Consider the following 25,932-nt stretch of genomic DNA (forward strand, 5'->3'; position numbering starts at 1 on the left):
GCAAAGAAAGTGGGCTCTCTCTATCGTGCTAGAAAGTTACTTACGTCTGAAAGTATCCTGTACCTCTACAAAGTCACCATTCGCCCATGTATGGAGTACTGCTGTCACATTTGGGCTGGTGCATCTGTTACTAGTCTCTCGCTCATGGACAGGGTCCAAAAGAGAGTCGGTAACCTAATAGGTCCCGCACTGTCATCTAAACTTCAGCCCCTGTCTCACCGACGAAATGTTGCATCCCTCTGCCTGTTTTACAAGTATTTTAATGGTGGATCCTCTGACGAACTACAAGCACTTGTGCCCCCTCGACGAAAATACTCCCGACAAACCTGACAAGGAGCGTAGTCCCACCCCTACACAGTTGAGATCCATAGATGTAAGAAAGCATTTTGCTCTAATAGCTTCTTCCCCAGAACTGCAGGACTTTGGAAATCTCTTCCGGTTTCCTGTTCCCCAACTGTACTGGCATCCAGAAGCTCAAGTGTAATGTGAACAAACATCTTGCTACTAAACTCCCTATATAGTATCCCTGCAACTTAGGTCCCTGTTAGTAGCCCCCTACATCAAAGTGGCAACGTGCCTTGTTTGCGGTGAAAATGTAATAAAAAATCTAACTAGAATAAATAACTAGGTTTCTTGTTAACATCCAATGATAACTGCATAAAAATTAGTTGGATCATTCCATTGCTCCAAAAAAGTATCCCACTCCTGACGGAATCCTTTGCCTATGGTGAAGTACTGTTACTACATCTTGGAACAGAAGGTCAAAAGTAACAATTCCTGCCTTAACAAGGTACAAAACCATCTTCGAAATCTAGTGGTTGAAAACTTTTTCGCCTTTCTATTTCAACTTTCCTAAAGAAGAGACATTACGAGACTATCTCTGCTCTACCAATTCTTTTGTGGTAGGTGCTCGGTTGAGCTTCAATCAAAAACGCTTTGTAAAACATTCGCAACAAAAACTCGTCTAGCTACACTCACTATCAACAATTTCCCTCCCTCTCTATCTGTGTCTAAAACAAAACGAATATTCCATGAGCAAAGTTTCTGTCCTAGAACTGTCCGTCTGTAAAACAATACCATGGGACTGTTTCCCAACAGATTATACCATGATCTTTTAATGTCATTTTCAAGTCTAAAGTAAATAAATTCTTGTTAAACAGTTCTCTTATATAATTAAACCCTACCCAAGTTCCACCATTACTGATCATCACACTGTTGTCTCACCGTCTGCCTAACACTCATTAACCCTTATCCTAGAGTGGCTTCCAGGCCTTGATAAGCGGTGCCTGCCTCCAAGTAAAAAAATTTACACGTTTCGTCTTTGCACATATTATCTCAACCTAATTTAGCACACACCTAAAGAATAATAAACTTGCCAAACTATCTATCTTTAGGTGCTTTCGAAATTTTCCCTGCTAGAAAAACTGTCTACTACTTAGACGTATATCTTTCAAATCCACAAGGTAAATAACTTTTGTATATCGACTACAGTTGGCCTTTTTAGCTAGGATCAAAGTGCAGTACACGTTTTTACACTACACATCATCTAATAAGTAACAAAATCAGAACAAGTCATAGAAACAAACGTACAGGGTGGAACGATAAAATTCTCACCCCAAAAATGACGGCATGATTCCATTTCCGTTTGATGAAAACCGGTTTTATTTTTTTTGCAGACCATTTAGAGCGATAGGAGCCTTCTATCATGTCTAAAAGAGTCACAATGTTCAACAAGCGAGATCGGAAATGCTCCGCTGTACAACTCATCCTCTGCACCGATCCAAGTTATAGGACCATTACCAGCACCCTCAAAATGAAAAGTCGGACGGTTTAGCGCTCGAGGGCGTGCCAAGGTGATGAAAACAAAGTTTCCGGCAACGGTTATGGTCTTTGGTGTGGCTTCAAGTGAGGGCCACATCATGTCACCTCACATCTTCGAAGTTGGCTTTAAAGTCAACACCAAAGTGTACCTGAGTGTGCTGAAGAGTGTGGTGATCCCCTGGTTCAGACCACAGGCAGACCCTAGGTGGGGCAACAGAACTTAGCGCCAGCTCACGCCTAAAGAGACGCAGGCTTCGCTTCAGAAGAAAGGCTATGATTTTGTGCCCTTCTCTCACCCGCCCCATCCTTCCCCGATCTGAACTCGCTGCCCTACTTCGTTTGGTCATAAGTCGAGAATATTACAAAAAACAGCCTGATCGCCGCTATCCGCCGAGTATTCGCCAAGCTCCCGCCGGCGCTCGTGGAAAAGGAATGCTCCCAGTTTCGGACCCGTATCGAAGGGGAGACTGAGGCTGTAGATGACTACATCGAATAGATGCCAGGTCTATTACATAATAAATTTACGTGAATTCATTTGTTTTAAAAAAAATTCAAGAACGACAATTTTATCGTTCTACCCTTGTATAATTTTATGTTAAACTGTTTTACAACGAACGCGCACGTTTGGAATAAAGTAAAAGAAAGAAAAAAGAATGGCAGAAACAAATAGAAGAACTTAAAGACAGAAAAATAAAGGATTTGAGAAGAAAAAGATTTGAGAAGAAAAAGATTTGAGAAGAAAAAGATTTGAGACGAAAAAGATTTGAGAAGAAAAAGATTTGAGAAGAAAAAGATTTGAGAAGAAAAAGATTTGAGAAGAAAAAGATTTGAGAAGAAAAAGATTTGAGAGGAAAAAGATTTGAGAAGAAAAAGATTTGAGAAGGCAGAAGAAAAAACTTGAGAAAACGAAATACAAGAGAATTAGAACACAAAAAAGAAAAACAAAACAGTGAAAGAAAAGAGATAAAAGTGAAGAGAAAGAAAAAATGGAGGAAAGTTAATAATAATAATAATAATAATAAGAAGAAGAAGAAGAAGAAGAAGAAGAAGAAGAAACAGTTAAGAAGGCGAAAAAAAAAAAAAAAAAAGGAAAGGTAGAACGAGAAGCTAGAAAATCACCAGAGAAAGAAAATGTTAGAACGAGAGAAAAAAGGGGAGTATGTAGAAGAAACGCAAAAAAAGTGTTGAGGGGAGGGATACAATTGAATAAGAGAAGGAAGAAAAAAGATACATGAGACAAAATTAGAAAACGAAAGAAACAAAAGAAGAGCGGGAAAGAAAAAGAACGCAAAAAACGAGAAGAAAAAGTAGAGAACACAACCAAACGATTAAAAAATATGACACGAGAAAAAGAAATCGATAAAAAGTTATGAGAAAAAAATATCGAACTTTACTGAATAATTATCGGTTAATGTTCTATAAATAAATAAATTAAAAACAAATTGCGATTCAAAAATAAAATGTGTTCAGGTTCAAAAGTTAATCGGCCATTTTCACAAGAAAGAATAATAATTTTAATTATTAACAAATCAATCGTGATAACATTCAATAAAAAAAAGAGCAGACGTTTGTTCCAACAAGAATTAATACCTAAACAAACAAACAAACAAACAAACAAACACATAAACAAAAACGTTCATTAACGAAAAGAAAAAACAAACAAACAAACAAAAAAAAACAAACAAACGAACACGGTTTTGCTTTGTATCTAATATGGACGAAGTAGCGTTTTTTTATTATTTCTAAATTAAACGCCATCATTTTAATACCCCAATTTTGTGCAATTAGTTCCCATGGAAGAAGAAAACTGGGCGTTTAAATCAAGACGCAAGAGAAAGAAATTAAAACATGTACAAATTTCGATCAATAAACTAGAAAGTGTTGAAACATAATAAGCAGGTACAAAAAAAAAAAAAAATCAGAAAATAAAACAAACAAAAAAAAATGTAGTTGTTTAAAAAATACACCGTTCCTTCAAATCGCAGACGATGCCTTCATAATCACTAACGTTGGCCATATCTTCGTCCTCGGTCTTATACTCTTAAAGAAGGCCCGTAAAACAAAATTAAACTGACTGCTATTGGCAAATGCCAATTTTTCAAGTAAGAAAATTAATGATCTCCACTTAGCGCAAAACATAGCTCTTCGTAAAAGAATTGCGCACTTCCGGTAGTCGATAATTATATTACAAGTATAGTTATGTTGTGGGATGTTGCTGGGTGTTGTGGTGTTTTGTATTAGTGCTATGAATTGAGATGTCTAGTTTGTCAACATTTAATCACAAATTCCCTCTTCACAGTCCCAAATGCACGCATCCTAATAGAACCGCCATACCTTACCTATGATAGCTTCAATGTGATATATTTTTTGCAGAAAATGTATACATATTGATTACATAGGTGAAACAAAATCACATTTAAGATTGCGATTTAATAATCACAAACTTGCTATTGAGAAAACACATCATATTCTCAAATAGCAAACCATCTTAATCAAATAGACAACACACTTCATAACCGTAAATGTATTTTAATAGACACCAAATTACCGTCTATGCATGTATGCAAACAAAAAGAAATAAAATGGATCTTAAAACTAAACACACAAAACAGATCTGAGGTTTAATATATATAATTATTAGTGTTGGAACGATTAAACGGAATCAGAATCGGAAATATCGGAACATTTTAGAGTATCGGAATCGGTACCGGAATCGGAAAAATTTGCGTATATTTTCCGATGCCAAAAACGATTCTTTTGATTATCTTTTTTATTTAAACCAAAATTAAACTTAACTGGTGTCGGACAACACATGCGAGAAGGTGAGAACAGTCAGTCTTGATAGAATAATCATTGAAATCGGTTTTGAAAAAGCGATGTGCTTCTGGCAGTTTTATCTATGGAACTCGCTCCAGACAAGACATGAAGCCATTTGATTAAAACTAAAATACTACTTCAAGATCAAAAGCTAATGAAAAGTGTTAGATGGATAGATTCTAACCTAGAAACAGAAAATTTCCCCCCTTTGTCAGAAACATCATCTGTGGAATATGAGGACTAAAGGACATAACAAAAGAAGCGAAAGTTACGACACCGCCGAAATTAAATTCACGGTCCACTCTCTTCTCTCCTCAGTCTGAATTTCCATTACTGACAATTACTATATTGTCCAATTGACTACTGTACACTATTTAACCCTTATCCTGGTGCTGCCTATTAAAAAAAAAGTCCAATCTTTCCTTCTGGTCCCATCTCTCTGCCGCTTTACTTGTTGTTTTACAACAAGTTCCAAAATTCTTTATTTGTGCCCAACATTCAACGAAAATTCCATGAGCAGAGTTTCCACCCAAAAACACAATATCGTGGAGCTGCTTCCCAGTTGATTATAACATGGTCGTATTCAAGTCTAATATGAATAAATTTCTGTTGAGCTCTCCTCTTAAATAACTAATCCCTACCCGAGTTCCACCATTACTGATCATCACCGTGTTGTCTAACCATCTACCTAACACCCATAAACCACAGTGGGATCCGTGACCCCCAAGTGAAATAAAAATAAAATTACTAATTAAACAATAATGTTCAGAACAAATATCGTCCACAAAGAAAACAGCTGTTTCGTTGTTTCACGACTCATCAGCCTGGTTGGACATAGTAAGCGTATCAAACCTAAGATTCGAAACCTGGACGCCAGATCATTTGAACCGTATTTAAAGTGACTGTGGGTTTCCGTCTATGATTGTGCTTTACTATCAATTTTTGATGTATATTTTGTTCTTTTTTTTTTTAGCTTGTCTTTCTTTTTCTTTGTGCAAGAAATCTGGTCACGGCATTTATAGATTATTGGTGATTTGTTTTGTCTCTTCTTTTTTATCACCACTTCCATTATTATTATTATTATCATTATCATTATCATTATCATTATTATTATTATCATTATTATTATTATTATTATTATCATTATCATTATTATTATCATTATTATTATCATTATCATTATTATTATTATTATTATCATTATTATTATTATCATTATCATTATTATTATCATTATTATTATTATTATCATTATCATTATTATTATCATTATTATCATTATCATTATCATTATTATTATCATTATCATTATCACTATCATTATCATTATTATTATCATATCATTATCATTATTATTATCATTATCATTATCATCATTATCATTATCATTATTATTATTATCATCATTATTATTATTATTATTATCATTATTATTATTATTATCACTATTATTATCATTATTATTATCATTCTTCTTCTTATTATTAATATTATTTATTTTATTTAAATTTATTTATTTCCAAGACGTTGATGTTGATAAAAATCTCAGAAAAAAAGTCTGTCTCCTTTCATTTTATCAACAAAGTTTTCAACTTTCGTTTTTTGTCAGCATCTGGTTTTGTCATTGTTTTTTTGTTCGTTTATTTATCTTGTATTTGATAAAGAATTTTTTAATGTCGGGAGTGAGGATGGGCGATACGAAAATCAAATAAAATAAAAACAAAACATTTTAATTCCTCTATACACCCATTAATGGCTGCAGCTGGAAGAATAAAAAAAATAACAGTTTGTATCGAGTTTTATTTTTTCCTTTTACACTTATATGCCAAGAAATAACAACACATTTTCTTTTCAGCCGTGAGAATTTGTTTTCATTAGTTAAAGAAATCCTATGACAATATCGATTTTCTTATGTTTATTTACCATTTTTTTGTCTTGCTCAAAAGACCGACCAAAAGACTTTATCCCTTTTACCACTCTTTGTTGTCAGATATGAATAAACTGTGCGTTTGTTTAAATGAGTGATTCTTGGCTAGCTTTTAGTGGGCCAAGAAAACAAAACAAAAATTAATTCAGTAACATATTAATCACTGATGGAGACGGTTTCTATTCGGTTACGAATTTTCTTTTCTTTCTATAAACACATACAAATCACATATGAACTCCAATATTGGGTTTATAATATTTATAAGTGATTTACATAATCAATTGACACGTCGGTTCTAGTTCGATCACCAAAGTTTATCAACGTTGAACTTGGCCAATGCTAGATGGGTTACAACTTGAGAATACAAGGCTTCGTATGTGGAAGGATGTCGTCACTTCCGGCAGTTCTTGCATCTCACCTGACTTTCAGCTTTTTCAGCACTCTCCCGCCGCTAGAACAGACTGGTTGGGATGAGAGGATTAGGTTGGTTCTGCGTAAACCAAATTATCTTTATTACAAACTCCCAGCACGCATCATCCACCATCATCATCCCTAGGATGATCAAAATATTCTTCAAATGCTTTTGCAGACTAAGAATGTTTTGAGATGACATCTTTCCTTTTTTTTTTTTTGCTTGCGAAATTAAAACTCGATGGATGTACGGACATTGATATGATCAAATATCTTATTTGCTATTCGAGAAAGAGAGAGAGAGAGAGAGAGAGAGAGAGAGAGAGAGAGAGTGAGTGAGAGAGAGTGAGTGAGTGAGTGGGTGAGAGAGAGAGAGAGAGAAAGAGAGAGAGAGAGAGCGGGAGAGATTTCACGTGAACCGACTTGTATATTAATACAAACAACGATCATTTCATAAAGTAAAAAAATGTCTAATTTTTCTTATTTAATATTATTTTATACTGAACTACCAGTGACCCGTTGGGTCAGTATGTTATATTAGCTATGGAATTATTGTATGGGCATGACACTTGTGACGTAAAGAAAATAGTTTTTTGTGACGTAACAGAAACATTTCTATGAAAGTATATTAAAATGAAAAAAAAGAATATAGATAGATTTCTATGAGTCGGTCTGTTTATAATTGTTTAATTTTGAAAAAAAAAAAACTTACAGCCATTGAATTATAAGTGGTTTGCCATACTTATAGATAAATGTGCACTAAACAGATGGCATAATACTTAAAGTTAAATTCAAATTTTGATATATCTTTTAATTTAAACGCGAAAAAAAAACACAATTGGGATGCTGAAACGTACACAGTAAAACAATACGTTTTATTGTCGTGTTGATCATTTATTTGTAACACAAGTAAAAAAACATATTTTCGGGGTTATTTATTCATGTTGGTAGTGTAGAAGAATATGTGTGAATGTTTTTAAGAAAGGTGTATTAAAAAAATGGAGAATAAATGAAAAAAAGAGGAGGACGGTGGGTAAGTCGCCGTTGTAAAATGCCATTGGTGTATCAGAATTTTGGGGGAATTTTTGACACCCCTAACACGAAACTGCGAACAAAATATAAAAAAAAACTCGTAATTTCTCTTTTAAAATTGGGTTGTTTATTTTCTCTATTGATTATATTCCAAAAATAAACTATTAAAGTTGTTTTGAAAATATTAGAAATATTATTTTTTATTTAAAAAAAAACAGTGTTTATAAAGTGCCGGCGCGCCTTCATGCAGCCATTGTTTTTACGTAATGAAATCAATTGAAATTTACGAGTTAATTTTTTTCAATTTTAAATCTTTAAAAATCTATCAAAATTTTTCTATTGGTTAATTTTTACAATATTTTCAGGGTCAATGTGAAATTTTATGCTCTTTCCAATAAAACGAATATAATATTTTAGACAAACGTTTTTTGTAATTCACGCCTCCCTCCATTTTGAAATGTCTATCAAAATTTTAATAATTAATTTACGTACCAAAGTTTTATATATCACAAATTGAAGATAAAAGATCAATAAATAATATATTGTAAATTAAAGCAACAAAAAAAGAAGTGTTTTTGGGAATTTACCTGTAAAGTCCAAAGTGTAAAACGTTTTTTTTAAATCACGTTGATTTTTTTAATTGGAAGCATATGTTCTGCTTATATTGTCCAGTAAGTAATGGACGACGACGACAATTTTTCCATTTCATTCAATGTTTTCTTTTTTTTAGATATTAAAAAAGAAATTCACTCGATAAAGAAGAATGAAAATATAATAAGTAAAAAAATTATGAATTGCTTTGAGAAAAAAAATTCCTCGAGTGTTTTTGTAAGGCAAAATCTTTTAAGTAAAATTTGACTATTTTTAAACTATGGGAACACATATTTCTTCAGGCACAAGGTTACACGGCTAACGCGAACGTGTAGTTTTTACTGCATTCTGTCCATCCGTAGTTTTAAACAAGGACAAACGGCGGCTTCCGGTTTTTCGATAAAGACATAAAAATGCTTGCGTCATCGCGCTTTTTTCAAACAGCTGTTTAAAAATTGGATTTGAGAATATAAATATGGATAAATTCTGAACAATGAAGAATTGAACTAAACATTCAATAGTATTTCTTATAATTAAGTGATTTTTTCGAATTTATATCGATTTTTTTATAACCGAAGTAAGTAAAATTTTGTTGATTTCGTTCAAATCTTTTTTAAAGAAAAACGATTTTTAAAAAAACAAATATTGCATAATTTGCTATTAAACCTGTTATTTTTAAAAATTTAGTCTTTGTTCCTTTAATTGAAAAAAATTTAGGGTTTGAATGACATTTTCAAGTAGTTATAAACTTGTAAAAATAGGAGGTCGAATTATTTAATTTTTTTTCACGCATTCTTAAGATCGGTTTCTGACACTGCTAAAAATGCTCTAATGGTTGTCAACGGGTTAAAGTAGATTTATTCGCATAAAAAATAAAAATGTAATAATAAAAATAACAATAAAAAATAAAGCAAGTATATAAATAAAAAACATAACAATTGTTGCTGACCCCACGTATTTAAATATACATTTTTCTTTCGTTGGAATCTCTGTACACGTTTACATAAAAATATATAATCTATATAATTAATATATACTTAATTAATTTTATAAGTAGCATAGTGATAGCCTTCTAAATCTCTACTACATACCTATCCCACACAATGCTTCAAGCAAACTACATATCAATTATATATATATATATATATATATATATATGTATACATATACATATATATACACACATATATACACACACACAAACACACACACACACATATATATATATATATATATATATATATATATATATATATATATATATATATATATATATATATATATATATTTCCACAATCAAAAAATGCCGCAGTTTACACAAGCAACGAAAACCGCAGACCAGAAGTCCTAGATTCGAGTTTTGGTATCATTTGGGCTCATTAACAGAACATACCTGAACTCGGGATTGAAACCCGAATCACTTGCATGTGAAGCGACTATCTTACCACATGAGCCATCGCACCATGCACAAGAAAGCTATGATTTTTTTCAACGACGTCGAATTATAAGAATTAAAAAATTGTGTTGGTATAGAATATAGGGCCAATAACCAATTCCCCTTTAGACATCAGCGGACTGTCCCCAGACGGGCTCATCACTACTAGGATTACTCATCGTTTATTAGGGACAGCTGTCGGTGTCTTGAAGACGTTTATGTACGTTCCAGGTACCCAACCTAGGCTACCTCAAATTAGGTTTGAGGTACTGTAACGTGGTAGTTACGCACGAGCTGTGTTACAGTCCAAACTTCTCTCGAACACTTATACCGTCTCGTACCATCGAAAACGAACAGCCAAACAAAAAAAAAATTCAAAAATAAAAATAAATCGATTTTTTTTTCTTTTTTAGCAAAAGGCGTTTATTACTATTACTTTCCAAACAAAACTCCGCCGCCTCGACACCAGCTTAAAAGTCTTTCGTCACCATTACAGGGCCACACGTCCATTTCACTCGTCAGCGTTTTTCATTCTTCTCCGACTTCACACTTGCAGTAGCCAGCCATTTCTCGCCTTCACTTTACATTTTTCCATTTTCCTCGGCGCACACATTGCTTCTTTCGACCACGTGGTGTCCTTTTTTCTTTTTCATGTCGCGCAAGGCCGCTCCCACTTCCTAATTTACATATGTGATTTTTTCGGCTACTGCTGCTAATGTAATCGCATGACAGCTATCTTACAACTCCTAGATCCCGATTTAGATCGCTGGATGTGGGGGAGAGAAACTCTTCCATGGTTACTAACTAGAGCGGGGATATAAAACCATTTCGGGATTTTACCAAAAAGTTTGATCTTGTCGATAAGTTCCGGAATGAAAAAACCCGTCGCGTAATATGGACTTAGACAGGTAGACGCGGCCCTTATTCGAAGCAACTTTCGAGTTACAGTGGTTGGGTTTTTTTTTTAAGAAAATTGACATAGGGCTTTTAGATTGTCCAAGCTTTTATAATATAATTTATTCAAACCACAGCCTCATCCTGGTTCAGGTAAGCTTAGATAGTGTTAAACCTAGGATGGCTGGTTACTGGAAGTTCAACACGTCGTTTTTCGACTTGAAAGTCTTCCGGAAACAGCTTTAACTAACTATAGTGCATCTATTGTGTAGTTTAGTTAAAGGTTACACATTTCATATGTTGAACAGAAACTTGGGCACTGACCACGAAGAAGAAAAAACGCTATGTTTTTCTTTGCTTACTAGCTATCACGAGAGGAATGATTTGGTCGACACGATAGAAGGGATTTTTCTGGGAAGAGACGTTCACTGGTTTCCAACTTGTTCTTATTTTCAAATATCGATTGAAAAATTGATTGATAAGCTAGAGAAGGTAACACTTTCTTCAGCAAATTTCAACGAAACGTGTGTAGAAATTTTGGCGTTTGTATCGATGAAATGGAATTAATCTAGAGTTTATTTATTTAGACGTAGTTTAGGTAAAGAATTATAGTCAGCTGGAACAGGCATCGACACTGTATCGACCCGGTTAGGCGAGAATATACTAGTTTAGACTCCTTTTTTCAACTAAGCTAGTCATAAAGTCCCTTTTATTTTCATCTCTTCCCCCGTTTTTAAACCCATTTTTGGTTTGAAAATTTCTTTTTCCGATCATAATTGACAGATTCGCTGATGTAGGCCCACTTTTGAGGTGTTTGAATAAAGGAAGTTTTTGAGCGGAGGGGGTCTGCATCATCTTTTCGACTGGAAAAAGTGCTTATCTGCCATATTTCTTAGTGGGGTTCTTATACTAACAAACAAATCGTTCATTACGTTTCTGAATTTTTTTTTTTGATTCTTCGAACTTTAATCGCTCTGGAATGTGATTTTCACAACGTTTCGGTGGATCTAAACTTGATCCAAATTCCCGAGTTTGACAGAAACATTCTCGAGTTCAACAAGATATACCTAAAGAAGGTCGGAGGTTTCATCGACCGAAACGTTGTGAAAATGACAAGAGGAGAACAGTAGTCCGATGAATTCAAATAATACAAATCTTTAACTGTAAATATGTCATTCTTTTGTATACAACATTTTTATTCCCAACACAGATATGTGCCATTTATTCCCCAACACATATATGTACCATTTATTCCCCAACACATATATGTGTGCCATTTATTCCCCAACACATATATGTGCCATTTATTCCCCAACACATATATGTGTGCCATTTATTCCCAACACATATATGTGCCATTTATTCCCCAACACATATATGTGTGCCATTTATTCCTCAGCACATATATGTGTGCCATTTCGGATTTCAAGTTGTGCATTCATGGACAGATTCTGTAGTGAAAGAGTAAAGTTAAATTCATGTTCGATAGGTCAGCATTAATCACCATCCCCTTATTCGGATTTGTGCCCTATTTAGTTTTTATTTAATACTTTCTATTACATGCTCGAATCCCGCACTTGTGGCAGTCGAACTAACGTATCACGACAGTCAGCATTAGTTGTATTTGCTTTTCTGCTTAATCTACACTGCGTATCAAATTATTAACGAGTTTACATTTTTTTTAAATATTTTATGAACGAGTGAATAAAAATCCATGAAATTTTGAGAAAGTGCTTACAATACTATTCAGCTACTCCAGTCAGAAAATAAAAGTATTTAAAGCAGTATTAGCGAAACTATGGCAGAAGATAGGAACATCTCTTGATTTCAGTGTGTTTGCTGCTGCGCACGGGATCTTGCATAAATGCAGGATAATGCTCTCTCGCATGCAGCAAACAAAAGCAAAGAACATTTGCATAATGGTTCTTCTGAAGGTCAACCTTTGCTTCTTCAACTATGGTTCAAAGTGCTCTTTCAGAAAAGCTATGTAAGCATTTGACGTCATTTTTACGCTTTCTGGGACTCTCCATTTGTTAACTAAAGTACCTTCGATTATCCCTGCCCAAATCATTATCCTACCATCACTTTGTTGCCGCCTTAAACGCTGATGACGATGTCGTTCATCTAGGACTTGTCCTTTGCCCCAGCCATCAGGGGCATCAAGAGTGCACGCACTTCATCCATGAACAAAACTTTGGAAAAATCCGTTTTCATGTTGTCCTCTGCCCATTTCAATCGGTTGTGTATGTGATGTTGTTTTAATGGCAGCGTTGTCACAGGCTAAACAGAATTTGCCACTTCTTTCAGAAGGCGACATCGAGTACTTTTTGAGACATTCTTCAATCTGGCTTGGTCAAAAACTTCGCGACTTGTCTGCCCAGGGTTCTTGAAAACTTCACGTTTAATTTGGAGTACAGAACGGTGTGAAACAACTCTAGATTTACCTTTATCAGCTCTCTTACGTACCTTTGTAGGGTCCTTGACAAAGTTCTTTACAGTTTGATAGTACCTTCCTATCGTTTTCACTATTTCGAGAGTAGTTTTACCTTTTGCTAGCTGTTTTTAATAGTATTCTTTTTAAAACTACTCAAACCACCTTTACGGCACATTTTATTGACAAAACAGCCTTGTTAATAATTTGACACACCTCAAATACCATGGATTCAGCAATCACGATGGCAAGTTGTTTACATTGCGCGGAACAGTCGAAAATTTCACAGTATGCGCAGCTCAGCATTGCCAACGTTTTCGAAGCTTTTGAAATGAGGCTACCGGTAAGTTTCTGGAACTGGTAAAAAATGTTATCTCGTTAATAATTTGACACGCAGTGTATTTTATTTACACTAATTATCAAGTTGTGTATTTCTTCCCGACCACAACTGGCTGATTGCAATTCTGTCGTTCAAAAAAATGTTGTAAAATAAATTTGATTTTTGTTTTGAACGGGAGATCACATGATTGGCACTATAATCAAATAATTTTTTTAAACTCTTATTAACGCTCTTAGTATAATACTATAATAACGTGCGATAATCTATCGCATGTTATCAAAAAGTGCAAAATCGATTTACTTACTATGACATTCGATGGATAATGTACGATGGATAAGATCGATTTGATGCTGTAAATCTTCCGGTTAAATTCTTTGTAGAAAGCAGGAAAAAAATCGACATCTGAGAAAAGGAACAAGAAAAGAAAAATGATCAAATATCAAAACCAATGAATTCAAATCTTATTACTTTTATGCTAACATCAAAACGGTTTACTGTTATTTATACAACATAATATTTCATCATAGAAAACACAGAAGCGACGAAAAGACTAAGACAAAACTCAGAATAAGTTTCTCTCATATTATGGAGTACGGCTATGACATGATTTAAAAAACGCAAATCTTATAAAAGCCATAAGTAATAAATATTATACGTCGGTTAATTGAATTCGTCCTTATTTTTCAATCCGCCAACACAATAAAACAAAGAAAAAGGTTCCATCACATTTTTCTCCACCTATCAAAATCTATCATTAGTGAAAATAAATTAGACATCAATTGATTCTAATTTGTTTTTTCGTATATATATATATATATATATATATATATATATATATATATATATATATATATATATATATATATATATACGAAAGTATAGATTTATGCGTAAACTTAAAGTATTTACTTCAAAAGTGCTCAATACGTAGGTAGAGCTAGTTAGTAAGTCATAAAATGTATATGGCGATCAAGCTACACTGAATATTCCGCGTTTCATCCACTCTAGGATTCTTCGGGCTTATGCGCGAATTCTGTGGTTGTTTCCCGTTTTTATATATGTTGAGGATTTTAGTTAGCCAATCAGCTTTCTAGTAAGCTAGATTGGCTAACTAAAATTCTCAACATATATAAAAACGGGAAACAACCACAGAATTCGCATAAGCCTGACGAATCCTATAGTGGATGAAACGCCGAATATTCAGTGTAGCTTAATCGCCATATATATTTTATAAATTACTATATATATATATATATATATATATATATATATATATATATATATATATATATATATATATATATATACAGGGTCATCAGTATTTATCGTGACAGGGTAAAGTGGTTATATTTAGGAAATTAAACAAAATTTAGAATTTTTGCAAATGTATCGTAGAAAAAGCAATAGAAAGTTATTACACAAAATATTATTCGATATGTCCACCATCTGCGTCAATAACTAGTTGAAGACGTTTAGGAAAAGCCTTACATGTGTCACGAATTACTTTCTGGGGTACTTTGGCCCACTCCTTCTGCAGTTTGACCTTCAGAGCTTCCAAACTTTGATGGTGAGTGGCCGAGACCTTGCTCTCAAGGTATGACCAGATCCCAAAAGCAAGGGGATTCAGATCGCAGGAAGATGGGAGCCATTCCTCTTTGAGTCTTTTTGGCCCCATATGATGGTGCGGAGTCGTGCTGAAAAAACCAGGGACGTTTTTTGAAGTGCTTCTGTGCCCAGGGCAACAATGCGTCCACGAGGATGTCATCTTGATAGTTTTGCTGGTTCAATTTCAATCCCTGGTCAACACAAAAAGGGGACTTTTACTGGACTCTGTCACGGCTGCCCATGCCATCACTGAGGCGGCACATTGTTTCCTTATCACCCCTTGGGATCCTTCGTCCACACCCATCGACCAAACCCAATCGTTTTTGGTGTTTAAAAGGTGTTCAACATCAAATTTCTTCTTATCACTTAAAACGAGATTTGGTAGCGTGCCATCCTGAATGCGGGAAAGAAGAATCTGATATCTTTGGAGTCGTTTATCAACAACTTGAGCAGAAAGGTGTTGTTTCTTGACATGCTTGAATGGAAATATCTTCAGGTCCTTTCGGAGTACAGTTGACATCGTCCCATACGAGACTCTCGACTATTTAGCCAGATTCTGAATGGATCTCTTAGGATTGCTCCTGATCTTTTCTCTGATGGATTTAACAAGTTTAGGGGTTCTAGCTGTTCGAGGGTGACCTTGCCCTGCCCTATTCTGAATGGCTTCACTCTCCTCAAAACGTTTTAAAGTCCTCCACACCAGCATTCTGTTCACTTTCAAGCTCTTACAGATATACTTCCTGGAGTTTCCTGCTTTAAACAGCTCAACAATTGCAGTACGCTTGTCTAAACTACTACTCATGGTTATAATCTGAAAGTATAAAGATTTATGCCCGGCGTTGCCCAGGTATTTGGAGGTGTATGTTGAGCAAAAAAAAAAAAAAAAATTATGACCCCTTAAAATTTATTGTTTTGAACTCAAATCAAGTTATTAAGTAAGATCCATGTCCAAGGAACCTATATCTAAAATTTCAAGTGTTTAGACCCAAAATTGTCGGAGGAGTTTGGTAGAGTTCTCAAAAGTCAAATCGTTGAACTTTGACCCCTTAATCGCCAAATTTCTGGCCGAAATCCGGTCACATCGATTTCCCGATTGACAGAGTTATTGCGTATGGAAATGTACACTGACAGACACTTTCACTTTTATAGATATATAGACTAGCATTTCAGTGTTTGGATGTGTATGTTTAACAACAACAACAACAACAACAAAAAAGTGGTAATAGGAAGGCAGGCTCGAACCCGTATCGCAGAGGAGGAAAAGAACGGGAAAAAATCTGACGTCTATGCTGTTACGACCACCGCCAAACCGGAAGTGACAATTTTTAAAATTAAGGCTAGACAACCAATTGATACGGTCGCTAATCGAGCCAGAGATGTCTCGTGTTGCGGGGTTCGAATCGTTCGACTGGTATTAATCGTGACACCCTGCACTGAAGATTCCCGAAAAGATTAAACATTAGTGTCTGTAGGTATTTAATTATTATAGTAAAAAAATTAATTATATATATAATATATATATATATATATATATACATATATATATATATATATATATATATATATATATATATATATATATGAGAAAAGAAATTAAAACTGTAAGTTGAAATTAAATTTATTGTTCGACCGATTATTCCAAAAAGTAATTTACAAAGTCCTTATTTTTTCCATTCTTTTCATCATTTTCTAATCAAGCTTACAATGGGATGTGATATGTTGTCCATCTAATTTCCTGAATCCACTCAACTGGAGATCAACCTATCTTTGAACGACTGTACTATACTGTACTGTACTGTACTGGATTTAAATTTGGATTTGATTCTTTCTAAGGAATTATTTTCGCCTTTCGGATTACCTTTGAAAGAGTCTTCATGCAAGCTGCAACTTCATGCCCGGTTTTTTAAACATTATTTTTCCACCTACATTTTTTCACTCTTGTTTTTAAAGGACACGTATATCTCTGCAATTTATGACTCTAATAAATTGCGGTTTCATTTAATGCCCAAACCAGCAAATTCAAGTATTGCTACAAATAAAATTTGCTGATTTCTTTCGTTCCACTGATGAGAAGAATAGCAACAATAACTCCGCGGAATACGAACTTTGTAAATTGTTTATTGGAGTATTCGGTCGAACAATACATTTGATTGTAAATTTCAACTTTCAGTTTTAATTTCTTTTCTTTTATAATAAACTTTGTGTGTTGATCCTTTTAATTTAGTTGTGATTAAAATATCGATATAAAAATACTGGTATTTATATTAGATTGAAGTTTACCATTGCATTTATATAAGATTGAAGTTTACAATTTAAACACTGCATCTCCTTTGATTTCATTATATATATATATATATATATATATATATATATATAGAGAGAGAGAGAGAGGGATAGATTTAGATAGATAGGTACATAGATATAGATAGATATATTGTTTTATATTTATATGTATAGGTATATATATATGTATGTATATACATATATACTTAATTATATATATATATATATATATATATATATATATATATATATATATACCTAATTATATATATGTATATATATACCTAATTATATATTTATATACCTAATTATATATATATATATACCTAATTATATATATATACCTAATTATATATATATATAATTATATATATATCTAATTATATATATATATATCTAATTAGATATATATATATATCTAATTATATATATATATCTAATTATATATATATATATCTAATTATATGAATATATATCTAACTATATATATATATATCTAATTATATATATATCTAATTATATATATATATATCTAATTATATATATATATCTAATTATATATATATATCTAATCATATATATATATATCTAATTATATATATATACCTAATTATATATATATACCTAATTATATATATACCTAATTATATATATATATACACCTAATTATATATATATATATATATATATACCTAATTATATATATATATATTTTATATACCTAATTATGTATATATATATACATAATTATATATATATACCTAATTATGTATATATATACATAATTATATATATATATATATACATAATTATATATATATATATTTAGGTAAATTCACATATGTACATACACATTTCTGTTTATTTACTATTTATTTCATTTTATTGTATTTATTTATTTACTTATTTAGTTATTTATATTTTATTATTTTATTTTTATTTATTTGGATCACTTATTTTATTTGTTTATTTAATTTATTTCATTATTTCCGTAATTCTTTTATTTATTTTCGATACAGGGCGTAACAGTTAAAATTAAAATATGACACATGAAACGCTAGTCGTTAACAAATGCTACTCCATTATTAAGCGTCCATATTTTTATCGATTTGAACAGTTCCTTTACTGCAGTTCAGTTTATAGAGCTGATACGCATAAACAACTGTCGTGAAGTTGACCCCAAAACGTTGCGTATTCTCTTCTGATGACACTATATGGAAGCCGAAGTATAATATCCGCAAGCAAAAAAGAAAAAAAAATATATTTATGCTATAAATTTAAAACAAGTAAAATATTTGCTTATTTTCCTAATATTACGTTGTGATTTGGCTTTCAAGCGCACTTGATGCGTATTTTATTTTATTCCAATTAAAACAACGTTTCTATATGGAACACACATCCTTGACGTTAACCAAACCCTGTCTACCTCAACCCAGTACTGAGTATGACCATGAAGTGTTAAAGAACAGCCGCCTGTTCTTGTAAGTGAGTAAATAAGAGATAGGATAGTCGAGGATTCGAAATTGCAAAGCTAGATTTGTAATTGAGAATTCCGATCATAAGTTAAAATAAACACAGAATAATAATGTTATTGAAATAATAAGGATGTTATTAAAAATGGAATGTAGAATTACCATTGTTTAGTTCACATAAATAGTTAGATATCTGTTTATAGAGAAAGGAATGTAATGAAACGAAATTAAAATCAGGAATCTAGATCAGAACAATAGAAAATATTAAACATATTTGTAAATTAGGTTAGAGAAATCGGAGTTGAAACATGCGAGTAACAATGCATGCTTAAACACGGGGGCATGTCATGTCATGTGTCTAATATGCACGTGTTGGTCATGCAATGACGTCATGGGTCTCAATATAGAGAGCTTTAGTCAGTCAGTCAGAATCAGTAAGTGAGGGGAGAAGGGAGGAGTCAGAGACAAAGCTGGCATGGAACCTTGGAAGCAGAGGTTAGAAGAAGAAAGAATCATGTAAAGACTTCAATTCCTTAATTCAAAGCCAATGACCGGTCGTAATGGAATAAACAACATCACCATATTTTTGTATCTGCGTCTTCGTGCTATGTATTCAACAGAAAAGGTATTGTCAATTTATATATAAGAACTTTGTGAAAATCATCATCTCAAAAATAGGTAAAGAAGTATATGTTATAGAAACACTCCCATTCACAGAACTGTCAAAAGTATAAATGTCAAACTATCTCTCCCTCTCTCTCTCTCTCTCTCTCTCTCTCTCTCTCTCTCTCTATATATATATATATATATATATATATATATATATATATATATATATATAGATATATATATATAAAATATCTTCCTCTCAAGTGTATTACATGTTCCGGTCGTCGGCACTGTATTAAAATGTACTCTGTCCTCCTTTAAAATTCATCCTGTCTGTGTCTCTTTATATATACAGAACTGTCTCTCTCTTGATATATACGCGATATATCTGCACACAACATGAACCTCTAAGACTCTCTTACTAAGACGAACAACAACAACAACAACAACAACAACAACAACAACAACAACAACAACAACAACAATATATACGACATCACTTCTAAAAAAATAACACCACTATATAACATACACATTTTGGCGTCGTGCCCCAGGCCACTCATGCAAGGGTGGGTTTGTAAATAACAAAATTTTAGTTATCACGGATAATCACAACGTTTTAGGGTCCATTAAAAATTCCACGAAAAAAATACTAGACAAAATGAAAAAATAATTAAGGAGAAAAAAAGAAAAAAGAAAAACGCACACACATACACACATTGGAAAAAAATAAAAAGGCCGATATGCCGCAAAAGGAAACAATTGTAATGAATGGAAAAAGATATATACGAGTCGATTAAAAAAAAAAACATGCATAATTCATTCATAAAGGAAAAATTGTTTGACGTGACCTTTTCAAAGGCAACGCAGAAATAATTTTCATTGTTTAAATATATTTAGAAAAATGCAGTTCGCAAACACACACACACAAAAGAGGTCAGTGTGTTGAAATCGGATAGAGATGTGTGTCAGACCGAATTTTTTTTTCAAGGTTGCTGTACTTTAATGACGATCAGAACAGAAATACGTATATCCTCAAACAAAAAAAATAATGCAAAAATCACTTTCTGTTAATGTGTTTTAATTGTTTTGTTTTTGGAAAAGAAAAGGGACAAATTGTTTTGTTGTTAACGGACTTTGTGTTACAGAAAAGAATTTTTTTTCCTTTCTTGAGAAAAGTTGCAACTGTTTTGTGAAAATTATAGTTTAAATGTATAATATTTTTTTTGAAAATGTTTTATATATTGTAAAATGTCTTGAATGTATGTAAATGTTATTGCATTTTGGCGAAAGGAATTCAAGTCATTATTAGGTACATACATTGGAATTGAAATTAATTATTTTGGAAATATAAGATGATACTGGTAAAATGGTTGACCTAGCAAAAGAAATTAGAATTTTAGGCGTGGGACAAAAATAACAATTACGTAAACGGGTATTTTGGAGAAGTTTTTACAGATGTGATGAGCCAAAAGTGAGATTTTCTTTTTTAATAATTTGCTTTTTGTATTTTTTTAAAGTCCATAAATATTTTTCGCAAGAAGAGTAATTTGCCGGGGAAGCATGAGAGATGCCCCGTTCGGAGAATATGATGGTCCATGTGGTAATTAAGTGCTTGAAAAAAAAAGATCGACGCACGTGACGATTCCAAGCAGGAGGTAAGACTTGGCTTAATTAATTAGAGACAGACGTGGAGAGGATACGAGATCGTTAAGGGTACCAGAGGCCTATGAGAGGCAGTACAGTAGGCAAATCATATATAGCTTAATGAGGTGAGAGAAAAGTAATATATACGCTAGGTGCGTAAGAAGATATACCATATCTTTTTTTTAGAGATGCATGAATGCGGGATATCTCTGCTGGATCTTGGAAGCTCTGATAAGAGAAAAGAAAAATCACAAAAATTGGGCGATTAGCTAGAATTTAGGCGCAAATAGGAATTTATTACCAGGAAATAATCGAAACTTAGGATTTGCAATCTAAGTTTTTACCAAATGGCTTATTAGGGTTTTTTTTTAATAAACAAAGCTTAAAATATTAACTTAACAAAATAATTATAACATTGGTCTGACGTCATAGACTTATGATTGTCGTCAAGTTTCAAAACATGACGACAATCATAAGTAAGAATTAAAAACATAAACGGATAAACATCAATAGCGTTGGACATTTAATAGCAGTGAGGGGACGATTCCAATATTTTTCACGTTCCGATACAATTACAGATTTTGATTCCAATTTCGATTATTTATAAATCCTTAAATGTTAACTATGAAGTTGTTATATGTTAAATGTGCAGATATTTCCCCACAACTAAAAACACTATTGTGGATGAGATGATGTATAGATTTTACTTTTGCTGTTTAAAATCAATAATTTTTTATTATTTTACTTCCAGCAGTGGGAGATTTTGTTTTAAACAAAATCAAATAAAAAAGATAATTAAAGGAATCGTTTTTGGCATCGGAAAATAGGCACAAATTTTTCCGATTCTGATACCCACAAAAATTCCGATTTTTCTGATTCTAGATTCCGATACCGTTTGATCATCTAACTCTTATGAAAAGATGATATAGGGCAATGCTTTTAAAGAGTTTTTATTTTCAATGTACATCTTTTCAATGTATCATGGCAAGATGTCTTTTAGAAGCATCAATAATTCTTGGATTATTTACTCTAATAATATTGGTATTGGAACCAAGTTCGATAGAATCCAACGAAGTATCGATTTTATCTTAGGCAAAGAAAGAATATATACGATTTTCTTTCATTTACAAACAAAAGCGCAAAAAAAATTTCTAAGAATAAAAAAGTGAATGTTTTCTAAAAATCTTGGCGTTAATTAATCCGTGTCTCTTATTCAACAAAGGCGATGCCAAAACATATGTACACGAAATTAAATCTTTACGCCCTCACCCCCACCAAATGGAAAGAAAGAACGTGGAAATAAAACCCTCTCCAATTGTTCGTTATTTTATTTCCTGTTTTACAATTAATAGGAAAATATCGAAATCCGTTTATTGAAAACTTGATTGATTAGATAAAGATCTCAGATGTACATTTTAAGTTGAATAGTTTGACAAAGGATTGTTCTAAATCAATGTTTCTCAACGCGGGCCTTCAGGCCCACAATTAGTTTGGAGGAAAGAACGTAGAAGTAAAACCTTTTCCAATCGTTCGTTTTTTTTTCTTTCCTGTATTACAAATATAGTACGTCTAAGGATGGAGTACTGCTGCCACATCTGGGCAGGAACTGCTAAAAACAGCATATCATGCCTTGACAGAGTACAAAATAGACTTCGTGGCTTAGTGAGGGATGCCCTTTTCTCTTTCCTGCAACCTCTGTCCCACAGAAGATATATTGCGAGCCTGTCTTTGTTTTATCGTAATTTCCATGACAAGTGCTCGCCTGAGCTCCAATCTCTGGTCCCTTCACGCCAATCTTTCACGATAAACACCCGTCTAGCTGAAACCACTGTCAATAATTTTCCCCACTCTCTATCTGTGCCTAAATCAAAACGTAGATTTCATGAACAAAACTTCTTTCTTAGAAGCGCACGCCTGTTGAGCTCTCTTCCGTTTGCCTGCTATCCACCTGACTACAACTTGGATGTCTTCAAGTCCAACATAAACAAATTCCTGATAAACCACCCCCTTAAGTAAGACACTTTATAAAATCTACAATACTAACGACTACTGCGATACCATCCCATTGATTACTGTACACGCAATAACCTTTATCCCCGAGTGGCTTCCGGACCTTAATAAGTGGTGACTAACATGTAAAAAACAAAAACAAAATATTGTTCTACATCAATGTTTCTCAACACGGGCCTTCAGGCCCAAAAGTTGTTCGGAGGAATTTTGAAACGGACCTTAAGCTTTTATTGGGCTTGGAGTGGGCCTCAAGGAAAATATATTGATGTTGAACAGCAGAAATAGTTTAGTCATTGGTATTTTTACTATATTTTTTTGTAAATAAAAACATTTTCCTGTTACTCAAACAACGTTTTATTAAAGATTGTGAGCCTGAGATTTTTTTTAATGCTAAATATCGCATACAAGAGGAAAATTTAAGAAACACTGTTCTAAAGTATTAGCTATGCTAAACGGTTTTAAATACATCCTCGGACATCTATGAAAGGCCTTGTACGTCGCTCTGATAATCAGTAAATACGTCGGTCCGTCACCTTTCCATTTGGAATACCGTCTTTATAATTCATTATCAACGTATTGGGTTTAACAACCGTTTTTTCTACTCACATGTGTTGGACAGATTTAATAAATTGACGCCCAAACAATCCTATTTATGACCAGGTTTTTATTTATCTCTCTGTCGCTTAGGTTTATTCTTAATGTAACATAGCGAGGTTGCGCGGATGTAAATGAATGCGAAATAACGTCACCAGTAGAGAGAAAAAGACTATAAAAAGGAGAAAGAGAGCGATCACGGGAGAGACAAGTATAACTTTCACGATCACGTGCAAAGTGTGAAGAACGCTCGCCAAGAGGATCACGTGAGTGACGTCACAGGGACAAAGAGAAAATTAGGAAATAAATGTTGTTGCTACAAAGAACAAGTGAGTTGGAGTTATTTCCTATTCTTTGTCTTTGTCTTCCTTTGCGACTGAAACTGGATACAACGTGTGTTGATTTCCGGACAACGTTACAGTATCACTGTCTCCCATGTTTTATTTAAACTATGTTTACAGTAAATTGAATCTATTACCTCAACTTTTCTACATCAACTAATCCAAGAACGATAGGGCCTAAAAAAGAGTTTTCAATCTAATAGGTCCCACTTTGTAAACTCATCTCTAACCCCTGTCCCATCGCCGCAATGTTGCATTCCTATGCCTGTTTTACAAATATTTTGATGTAATGTGCTCTCATGAACTTGTTGCACTTGTGCTTCCTCGACGCGCATATCCTCGATAAACCCGTTTAGCAACAAAATCCCACCTCTTCACTGTTGAGGCCCCTAAATGCCAGAAAGCTTTCTACTCTAATAGTTTCTTCCCTCGAACAGCAAGACTTTGGAATTCCCTTCCTGCTACCTGCTTCCCTGACTATACTAATATGCAGAAGTTGAATGTAACGTAAACCAGCATCTTGTCAATCTTTCCTAAGTATGGTCCCAAATAGTAGCCCCTTACATCCAAGTTACAATATGCCTTGTTAGGGGTGAACGTGAAAAACCTTCATTCATTCTTTCAACGTGACTATACCATCAAAGTCTTCTATTCTGCACCCATCTCTCTTCTTGATGTAATCTTTCTCTGAAGTCATCTGATCTAAGCCTGTTTTTAAGACTTCCATTACACATCCAGCATATCATTCTCAAATCATTTCTCACCATGCAACGAGCATATAAATGATCTAATTTTTAAAATACTATTATGTCACTGCTTACCAAGGCTAAAAACCACTCGAGGATTAAGGTTAAGAAGTATCTCTCTCAGATAATCTAACAACACTATAAGAGGATTGCGAAATGGTCAATATTTGATTACTTAAAAGGACGAGCGACAAGTATTTGTTTATATTGAATTTGAAGACGATCATTTTGTAGCCTGGAGGAAAGCAGTTTCATGGTAATGTGTTTATCATAGATGGAAAAATCTCAGTTCATTGAAATTCAGTTTAGTTTTAACTAAACCGACAAAGAATGGAAAATTATTTACAGTAGTGATAGCTAGATGAGTTTAAAAATAACCGTGATGAGGGCACATATGAGCCATTGTAATATTTGCTTTGAGATATTATTAAATTGGTTAGCGTTCACGAAGGCTGGAGAAATATTATGAGGGTCATATGCAACTAACAGAAATTACAAAAAATTTATTAAAAAAAATAAATATTAAGGAATGCATTTCTGTACAAAAGGCTGATGACTTTTCTCTGAAATACTTGATCCAAAGACGGAAGCCAAAAGAAAACGATGGAAAAACATAAACGAAAAGTATTGTCGAATTCTTATTCAGCGTTCTTACAATAAACACAAAGGTTGATGCATTTTATAGTCATCTTTCTTCTTCTTCTTCTTCTTCTTCTTCTTCTTCTTATTATTATTATTATTATTATTATTATTATTAATAGTAGTAGTAGTATTATTTACTCACTAGGAGTAGTCACACAAGCCATCAAAAATTGCTCTTTGACAAAACCTTGTGGTGTTCCCTGGAATCTGAGTGACAACAAGTTTTCCCAGATTTCCATTACTCTCCACCTCTTTTGATAATCTTTGCAAGAGAATTTGCGTTA

At 33.2% G+C, this 25,932-nt stretch overlaps 2 protein-coding genes across 3 annotated transcripts in view; both read right to left on the reverse strand.

Moving 5' to 3' along the window:
* Nucleotides 1–25,932, reverse strand: part of LOC145241972 (protocadherin gamma-A11-like) — a 331,543-nt gene that overhangs the window by 136,781 nt on the left and 168,830 nt on the right. Inside the window, exon 2 of one of the 2 annotated variants that reach the window (XM_080104841.1) lies at nucleotides 14,004–14,101. The exons of the other annotated variant lie outside the window; for it this stretch is intronic. The gene's annotated coding sequence lies outside the window, so the exon portion shown is untranslated. The remainder of the gene's footprint in view (nucleotides 1–14,003; nucleotides 14,102–25,932) is intronic. 2 annotated transcript variants of the gene reach the window in all.
* LOC145243049 (uncharacterized) lies at nucleotides 15,489–15,824 on the reverse strand. The gene has a single exon (XM_080106156.1). It carries the CDS (start codon nucleotides 15,822–15,824, stop codon nucleotides 15,489–15,491), a length of 336 nt encoding a protein of 111 aa, XP_079962282.1.

The sequence above is a fragment of the Euprymna scolopes genome, chromosome 21 (assembly GCF_053919585.1).
Source record: "Euprymna scolopes isolate OS-2025 chromosome 21, ASM5391958v1, whole genome shotgun sequence".
In the NCBI taxonomy this organism is placed as follows: Eukaryota; Metazoa; Mollusca; class Cephalopoda; order Sepiida; family Sepiolidae; genus Euprymna; species Euprymna scolopes.

What these genes read in the sequence shown, in the direction of transcription:
- LOC145243049 (XM_080106156.1), bottom strand. Translation starts at nt 15,824, where the DNA reads ATGTCAACTGTACTCCGAAAGGACCTGAAGATATTTCCATTCAAGCAT.